This window comes from Chiroxiphia lanceolata, chromosome 7, assembly GCF_009829145.1.
Source record: "Chiroxiphia lanceolata isolate bChiLan1 chromosome 7, bChiLan1.pri, whole genome shotgun sequence".
In the NCBI taxonomy this organism is placed as follows: domain Eukaryota; kingdom Metazoa; phylum Chordata; class Aves; order Passeriformes; family Pipridae; genus Chiroxiphia; species Chiroxiphia lanceolata.
The window spans coordinates 4,465,752-4,474,224 of NC_045643.1; the positions used below are offsets into that span (position 1 = coordinate 4,465,752).

The 8,473-nt window shown below is 47.7% G+C and overlaps 2 protein-coding genes across 5 annotated transcripts; both read right to left on the reverse strand.

Moving 5' to 3' along the window:
- Positions 1-369: 369 nt before the first annotated feature.
- Positions 370-7,735, reverse strand: POFUT2 (protein O-fucosyltransferase 2). Its single transcript, XM_032692801.1, has 9 exons — positions 7,557-7,735; positions 6,874-7,124; positions 6,176-6,320; positions 5,718-5,828; positions 4,872-4,938; positions 2,508-2,633; positions 1,762-1,942; positions 819-942; positions 370-539 (listed from the first exon to the last, which is right to left on the reverse strand). The coding sequence occupies exons 1-9, from the start codon at positions 7,733-7,735 to the stop codon at positions 386-388; spliced, it is 1,338 nt and encodes a 445-aa protein (XP_032548692.1). The 3' UTR covers positions 370-385.
- A 3-nt stretch (positions 7,736-7,738) lies between these two features.
- On the reverse strand, positions 7,739-8,449 carry YBEY (ybeY metalloendoribonuclease). 4 transcript variants are annotated; one of them, XM_032692832.1, is made up of 3 exons: positions 8,384-8,449; positions 7,968-8,036; positions 7,739-7,851 (listed from the first exon to the last, which is right to left on the reverse strand). In XM_032692832.1, the coding sequence occupies exons 1-3, from the start codon at positions 8,447-8,449 to the stop codon at positions 7,765-7,767; spliced, it is 222 nt and encodes a 73-aa protein (XP_032548723.1). In that variant the 3' UTR covers positions 7,739-7,764. The 4 variants fall into 4 exon arrangements, with proteins under 4 accessions (XP_032548723.1, XP_032548721.1, XP_032548720.1 ...); XM_032692830.1 differs by having other exon boundaries at positions 8,114-8,449; XM_032692829.1 differs by having other exon boundaries at positions 8,111-8,449.
- Positions 8,450-8,473: the final 24 nt, after the last annotated feature.

Here is an 8,473-nt window from a genome sequence, read left to right on the forward strand (position 1 = left end):
GAGGCTCAGGGGAGACCTCATCACTCTCTACAACTACCTGAAAGGAGGTTGCAGCCAGGTGGGGGTTGGTCTCTTTTCCCAGGCAACTATCAGCCAGACAAGAGGGCATGGTCTCAAGTTGTGCCAGGGGAGGTTTAGGTTAGATATTAGAAAGAATTTCTTTACAGAGAGAGTGGTCAGCCATTGGAATGGGCTGCCCAGGGAAGTGGTGGATTCTCCGTCCCTGGAGATTTTTAAAAAGAGACAGGATGTGGTACTTAGTGCCATGGCCTAGTAACTGCAGCGGTAGTGGATCAAGGGTTGGACTTGATGATCTCAGAGGTCCATTCCAACCCAGCTGATTCTATGATTCTATGAATACTGAAGCCCTTGTATTTCTCTGTATTTAACAGACAATTTTCCAGTGAGTTGGCTGCTCACAGTTTTTCTCTGTTTCACCACAAAATCGGTTGTAAGTTGTTTTTGGGTCAAATCCCAAGATCTCTCTTTCCTCATGGATTCGGAAGGAAAATGTTGAAACTGAGGTGCCTATAAAATACCTGTGAAAAAGATCAGAAAGGGTTTGTGAGGGGGACCAAGTTTTTAAAATGCGAGTAATTGATTTCAGTCCAATGAACTTTACTGTTCATTGAAATTATACGATAATGAAACGATCATCATCTCTATACACAATATAACTATTATACATCTATTATATACATCGCAATTTTATATCTTATATGATTTGTAAAGAACTACAGCTGGGTCAAAAATCATATTCAGTTTTCTGACAGTGACATTAAGATTTGGTTCCTCAAATAAAAAGTCAGGTTCACTACCTTGCATGTGCACAAATCCACTGGTCAATCACAGCCAAGCCCCCATCCTTATAGAGTTCCAGCTCCTCCCAAGAGGGTTCAAACCTCACCATCTCAGGCAGCAGTTTCTTGAGCAATTCAATCTCTGAGAAAAGGAAAGACACAATTTTATCTTGACATTATGAAGAACAACCCGCTGCTTGTGGGTCATGTGATGTGTTTGAGAAAACCCTGGGTGAAGATTTACAAAGTAAGTAACACCAAAATCCACCGAGAGATTTTACAACACAGTAATTCACAGAGTGGTGGGTGGGGAGGGGAACCGGTGGGGCAGGAACACAGTGCTGAGGGGGCCAATTCTGAGGACACGGGGAAGTCTGCAAGGGGTAGAACAGATTAGCCCCATTAGCCTCACTACAGGGCAGGTGTACCGAGAGGCCTTTCTTGGCAGCAAACTTAAGGCTGCAGGTGCCATGCCTTGCAGAGTTATTCTAACATGATGTATCAAAACAGATCCCTCAATACTACTGGGATGAGAGTGCAGCCCTGGGATAAGGACTGGTGGGGGAAAGCCCACCATTGTGGGTTTCTAAGCCTTGGCCACACACAGCCAGGGGCAGCCAAGGGGAAGGCTGGGTGGGAGACTTCAGAGGACCCTTCCTACCAGCATGTCCAGAAGTCTCTGAAATCATAACAGAAAATGTGGGATGGAAGAAAGAGGAGAAGGAATAGGCAAATTCAACTCCCAATTCCCCACTGCAGAGACTGTCAAACCTTCCATGGGAAATACTAAATGAATGGTTTGATACCAGCTACTCAAGCTGGAAGGATACAGCTGCCCAGACCTGCTCAATTCCCATTCAGTGATGGAGGCATTGATCCCAGTCGTTTATAAAAGTGAAGTGGTAATGGTAGCACTCATTATCAAAAGTTACCAATCCTGAAGTGAGTGGGATCTACCTACCCTCCTCGACAGCATCAGTGGCTACAAAAACTTTTTCAAGTTTAAGCATCTCCAAGAGGCTGCGAATTTTCTTTACTGCTCCTTGCAGGGAAGGCACATCTTCTCTGTGACCCCAAATGAAGTCTTTCCTTCTGAGATGAACCCCAAGGTATGGACCACCTAGAGCTGTGCCCATCTTAACCTACGAGAGAAAGACCACTAAACTTTAAAACTTGAGAGCGCCACTATACATTCACACCAAAAAGGCCAAAATGCATCATCTCTGGATAAGGCACTGAATCACTCTAGTTGCAGAAAGAAATTTCAAAATAAGGACTGGGAGTAGTTCGGGACACTCGTTGCAACATTTTGATCTCCGGATGGCTTGCATCACACAAGAGAAACTAGAGCATGAAGTCTTTGTAAGCAAAAACTGCTCTCCTTGACCAAATAAATCCTCAGCTGGCAGTTTGCAGCTGAACTTCTCACCCACTCATGACACTGAATGCAAGAAGCAATTCAAGTTTCCTTTACCGAAATGAGGGTAGCAAAGATCTGACACGCAGAACCAGGCACCCCTCAACAGACTCCGTTAACTCATGGCACACGGGGAGAAGGTGCACAAGGAACATGCCTGTCTGCCCTGGTGTGAGCAGGAGAGTTAGACTCACCTGTGTCTTCCAACACGCCCTGCAGCACACAGCCAGGGGTACACAAATGAAGTAAAAATTACATTTCTTATGGGAAACAGACTGTCATGATTTTACCTTCATCTGTGTCCAGTCCTCCTTGTAATGAGTCCTGTCTGCCTCGTCCGTGGATTGAAGATACTTCCTTCTAAACTCGTCTCCCACCACACGGAGGTGTTTAGCAAACACCATGCTCCGACGGGTCTGGGGGAATAAGAGCAGAGGCCAAGTCGGAAAAAGGAAGAGCTAAAAATGAGGAAATGGAGATAGCTGCACATACACAGCACTTCAGAATGTGGTAACTTCTGGCACGTTCATGCAGCAATATAAGCAACAATTTCTAACCTTTCATCTGAGACGTAACTGTTTAATTCTAATTACAATCACATTTATAACCAGCACACTCAACTGCCCCTGCAACACATAAGTGTAGGGAGTAGACTGCAGTTATTTACACAACAGAATACATAATATACCAAATTAAACACTCTAGCAATGTACCTCACTTTTGGAAACAAAAGCTGGGCAAAGACTTTAGTTTGCAAAACACCTGTAAGAATAAAACCTGCTTTAAAAATAATTAAGCATCTAGCCACAGACATTCCTGTCAAATTCAGTGGAAAAGTGACAAAAAAAGGGTTATGTCCTTAACCTATGGATAATAACCCTTTCCAAGTTCCTGTGATGCAGTTACCACTACACACAGTCATACATAGCCCTTTTATTAACAGGCACACACAACAGAATGAAGGAAATCCCAGCACTTACGCTGCTTACAGAGGACACTTGGCAGTTTGGTCTAATTCTTCATTTTATGCAAGTCTACCGTGTGATGGGCACCAAAGAAATGCAACAAAAAGACTCCAGGCCTTTTCTGCTTTCCCTATTAAACTGTCTTTATCTCAACCCATGAATTTTCCAGCTTTTACCCTTCCAATTCTCTTCCCAATCCTGCTAGTGGGGGAGTAAGCGAGCAGCTCCCTGGGGTTTGGTTGCCAGCTGGCGTGGTTTCACCCCATCCCAAATCCTCCAGCAAAACATTGACATCAGGGAGGATGTACACGCTGTCTGCTGCAGAACACTCATGCTGCAGTTCAAAGAGAGATTTTTCCTCCCTGTCAAGTCAGGCCATGGGATACCTTCCTCGAGGTGTGATGAATGGTATGCCCAAGAGGCAGCAAACCCATGGCAGTGCAGGGCAATGAACATCTTTGGATGCTATGCTTGTGTCAAACATGTCTGAGCTTCATCCTGTTGGACTGTGTGACTGCCACGCCACATTTGGCACCCAGGCAGTATTGCTGTGCTGAGCCTCTCCCAGGCACAAACCACTCCCCTGACAGCAGCTGGTCTGTGTGAACACTTATTTTGCAACAGCACGTGTAAAAGAGAAAACAGGTGAATGTGTGAGCTCCACTGATACATTTCAGGAAGTGTGTGCTCTCTGTACCTGGTTCCCCTTCTCTTAGAAGAATATGTTTCAAATCTGCATGTCTGATACTGCCACTCTTTCCATATTTCTCCCTTTTTGTCTGCAAAGAAACAGAGAAGGGGAAGATGCTTCTCAGAGGGGTATGGAAAGAGAAGAGGCCCTGGGCCAAAGCTGCAGTGAGTGACTTTCTGTTTGGACATCAGGCAAACCCACTGAGGCAACATTTAAAGTGCCACTGCTAAGAAATGTGTGTTATGGATCCACGTGGATTTCAGGTCTGCTTTTACAGGACTACAAGTCAGACTCAAAAATGATCCATGGGCTGCATTTCTCTGTTTGGAAAGTCACTCTCAATGAAAAGTAGAAGGTTAGAAAACTACTGTTTGGTCCATTTCTGAAAAATATGCTATATCCCAAGTGAATAGCCAGATGCTCACATCTTACAAGACTGAGATCTGTGTAACTTGTTTTGTAGTATCATAAGAGTAATTTTCTCTTAGCAGTTTTAATTATATCAAGCACTCCACATAATTTTCCTGTGGCTAAGCCTTAACTTTTTCTTAAAACTTTTAGCATAGGAATTACTTTACCATACACCCTTGGGAGGTGACCAGTTACCTTGAAACCCATGGGAATTTTGCCATTGAAGATGATGGGGAGAGAGCTGGGACAATACTGAGCACTTCCGGGAATTCTTTTGAAAAGTCTAACCTTGAGGTTGACTAAACAAGAAACTGCTCCCCTCTGATTGCAGATGTGTTGTACAGGGGAGGGCCTTCTAAACACCATGCCCTGCAGCACTGGGTCTTTAGGGACAAAAGAGGACAAATTCCTGTGTTACATTAATCCACAGCAGCTTGAGGACCATCTCTAGCACACTTTGCTGAAACATAAGACACAAGTTACTTCCAAGAAAAGAAACCTGAGGCAAAACTCAAGCCCACAGAAGTTACTGTATATTTAGCAGAGGCAAGTAAAAAGTCCAGAGAAGCTAACTGAAAAATACTCACATTCCAGTAATCTTTCCCTCCGTAGTGGTCATGAAGAAGGTTTTCAGCTCTGTCTAACATCACTGACCTATTAAAAATGGTAAAACTGAGTGCAGTTCCTTTAGGAATAGAATTTACATTATACCATGTGTTTATACATTTGCTAGGATAAAGCACAGGCTATGATCTGTTTGCAAAGGGAGCACAGAGAATGAGGGACAGGCTGCCAATTTGTTCTCTAGAAGGCAAATTGTAACCCACAGCCCACTGGAGGGAGAAGGGAACCGTGCTGCCACTGGCCAGGATTACGGTGGAACTCCTACAACAGAAGAACATTCCTGTTAAAAAACAGCACTTTGTTTCCTCTGCTCCCCGTGGGAGGTACTACAAATCCCCACTGCTCTCATCAGAAAGACGAAACTTGCTGCTTGCCTTCTCTAAACCCAGCTCACAGCAGTGAGGATGGATGCCACAGGAGACCAGGCACTGCACCTCACCATCTGAGATCCCGCCCTGAGAAACACCGATTCCACTCTGTTTATTCCCTCTTGACCCAGCAGCAGGTAAAGAGTAAAGGAAGGAAAGGCAAACACAGGATGGCAAGGACATTTAGCTACCTGAGAGAGAATTTAAGGGAGCTAAAGGCTATTTCCTCTTACATTTTAGCGCTGTAGCACTTCACCAAATTCACAGTTAAGCATTTCTGACAGTGTAAATCCCTTCTGTAATAATTTCAATGGTTTACAGCAACTCAGCGAAGTAGCACAACAGTGGGATACAGCCTTTAAGCTCCCCCTGCTCTTCACACCTGGTAATAGGTTTGTGGGCACACGAGACAACAATAAATAGTAAGACAAGGCAACTCACTGTGCTGAAGTGTTCTTCAGAAGGATGGGCGCCACAATGGAAGCAGATCCTTGGACAGACAAACAAGAGACGGTTAGGCCTCGTGTTTCCTCGTAACCCCAGAACCAGCCCCTAAAAGGGAACACCAAGGATTGGTTCACAGGCACGTATTTTAAATTAACATCATATACATAACAAAAAAAATAAACAGTACATCCTATAAAGACAATATATAATGCCAGCAAACCAGCCACCTCCTTTTTACTGTTTTTGTGTGGAACAACTATTTTCTAAAGTTAGATTTTCTCATATCAATACATCTTATTATTTATGGGTTTTTTTTTTAAACCCTGAACCCCAAGCATTCAGGGATTCACAGATAACATTGCAACAACCACACCAGTCTATTCTGTTAAAAGCAGGCAACTGTCTCACTGAATACTACTGAAAAGAAGATCAAAAGGACTGCTAGGCGTTACCTGTAGTACTCATGCTTGTCCTTGGAATACATCAGCTGATCAATGCATGGCCTTTCATTGATTTTTTCTTCCCACGTTCCTTCTTTCCATCCCTCTGCGTAGCCTTGTAGCACATAAATCTGTTCAATAAAGGGCCCACCTGACTCTGAGCAGAAGGCAAAGCAAAGGATTTGTGAGCATGAAAACCCACATGAGAAAGGTACGAACTAGCATCACTTGCAGTTAAAAATCTGCTAGAAACGCCAGTATGACACTCCTCTCTCTTCCCTGCTTTCTCTCTAAAAAATGGAAAATAAATTCTGTGTGAGCCAGAAAAGTTGAAAGGGTCAGGCAATGTGACCACCTGTTACTCCCACCCAGCTCTGCATGATGTAATGTGCCAAACACAACAGTGTGACCATGGGAGTGCAAACCTATGGTCAAAACCAGGCAGAAATCTCTGAATTTAACCACATTCGTTAACTGTCTGTCTCTGGGGACCATAGGAAGTTGACATCAAAGAAGTTGTGAAATAATTGGAATATTTCATCCTAATGGTTTTGTAACTCAGTAAAACTCCTTCCCAGCCATTCTCTCACCCCCTCAAACCTTTTTATTATTTCACATATAAGGCTAAAAGCCCTCTATAAGGACAAATCTGTGAAGAAACCATCTGAAATATTTAGTCAATTGTAGAACTGCACGATCCTATACTCCACCTGCAAGGAACTGCTCATATTCAATGACAGGGATGTTCCTGTTGAGGCTTGGGATATCAAAGAACTCAGACCAAGGAATCCGGACCTGAAGGATATCGGGGCTCTGCCAGTGATAAAGCCTCCCCCAAGGAGGCAGGACTAACACCCAGTTTTCACTTTTCCGCAGGGTCTTTACAAGAGAAGCAACGCGAACGTAGACGTCTCTGCGAAGGTTGAACCCTTCAGGGGGATTTACATCGTACAAAAGGTATCTGGGGAAAAAAAAAAGGAATGCCATTACTTTGGGGAGGAGCTTGAAACTTTTACGTGGTTTACATTTACCCCCCGATCACATGATGCAAACTCTGTTGGGATGGAAACTGTTCCTCTTTCATGAGTTTGTGGCACTCAGAAGGTGGAAGGGGAAGAAGTAAGGGAAGGCAGAGCAGCGTGTGCTGCAGGAGCTGGGAGGGCCACTGTGTTCTCCTCACGGGGCATCAAAGTGGCACATGCCACGAGCCTTTCCTGCAGTGGGGCAGGATGTGGCGGGCCAAGGATCAACAACGACGTTACAGCCTGATAGTTGGGAACCCTCTGCCTGAGGAAAAATGGTAAGAGGACCAAGGAACGCGAAATAAATTAGCACTTAAAAGGCTTTGTTGGAGGCTTTTCACTTCTCCCCGGCGGCGTTCGGCGGCGCTCACCTGGTGCGCGGGGCGGCGGCGGCGGCGGGCAGCGAGGAGGCGGCGTGGCCGGCGCGGAGGGCGGCGGGCGGCGGCTCGGGGGCGGCGGCGGGCGGCGGCGGCACGGCGAGCGCGGCCAGGCCGAGCAGCAGCCGCGGCAGCGACGAGGCGAGGCGACCACGGGGCCCCTGCACCGCCATCCCCCGCACGCCACGTCCGGGGCGGTCCCTCAGAAGAGGCCGGCGGTGAGGGGCCGCAGCCGGGAGCCAGTAAGGCGGTTCAGCTCCTCCAGGATCTGGGCTTCCTTCCGGTACATCTGCAGGAGCGGCCGCGGTCAGCGCCGCCGGGAGAGCACCTAGTTAGTGGGGGCTCCGCTCTGCGCCAGCCCGGACCGCGCACGCCCCCCGCGCCCTCCCCCGGCACGCTCCGCACCTGCTCCCACGCGGGTTTCGTGTCGTGCCGGTAGCCGAGCAAATGGCACAGTCCGTGGGCTGCCGTCACCTGCGCGGGGGGAGAGCACAGCGCGCTGTGTGACTGACCGGCCGCGCCTGCCCGCCCGCCCGCCCGGCGCTCACCACTAGAACGCCCTCAAAGTCCTCTCCGGCGTCGCAGCACTGCTGGTGGATGTACTCCACGCCCAGGAAGATGTCTCCCAGGTTGTACTCGCCGCGGCAGCGCGGCCGCGGCAACTCCCCCGCCGTGACCTGGTGGAATGGGAAGGACAGGACGTCGGTGGGCTCTGGGCGCTGTCGGTAGGTGCCGTTCAGACGCTGCATCAGCGCGTTACCGGCGCAGACGAGCCCCACGTCGAAGCGGGAGGCGCCCAGGGCAGCGCGCAGGGCGCATACGGCGCGGCGGAGCGGGGCCCGGCGCACGGACACAGAGCGCTGAGCGTTCCGCAGCACCACGCTCATGGCGGCATCGGAGCCCCGCCCACC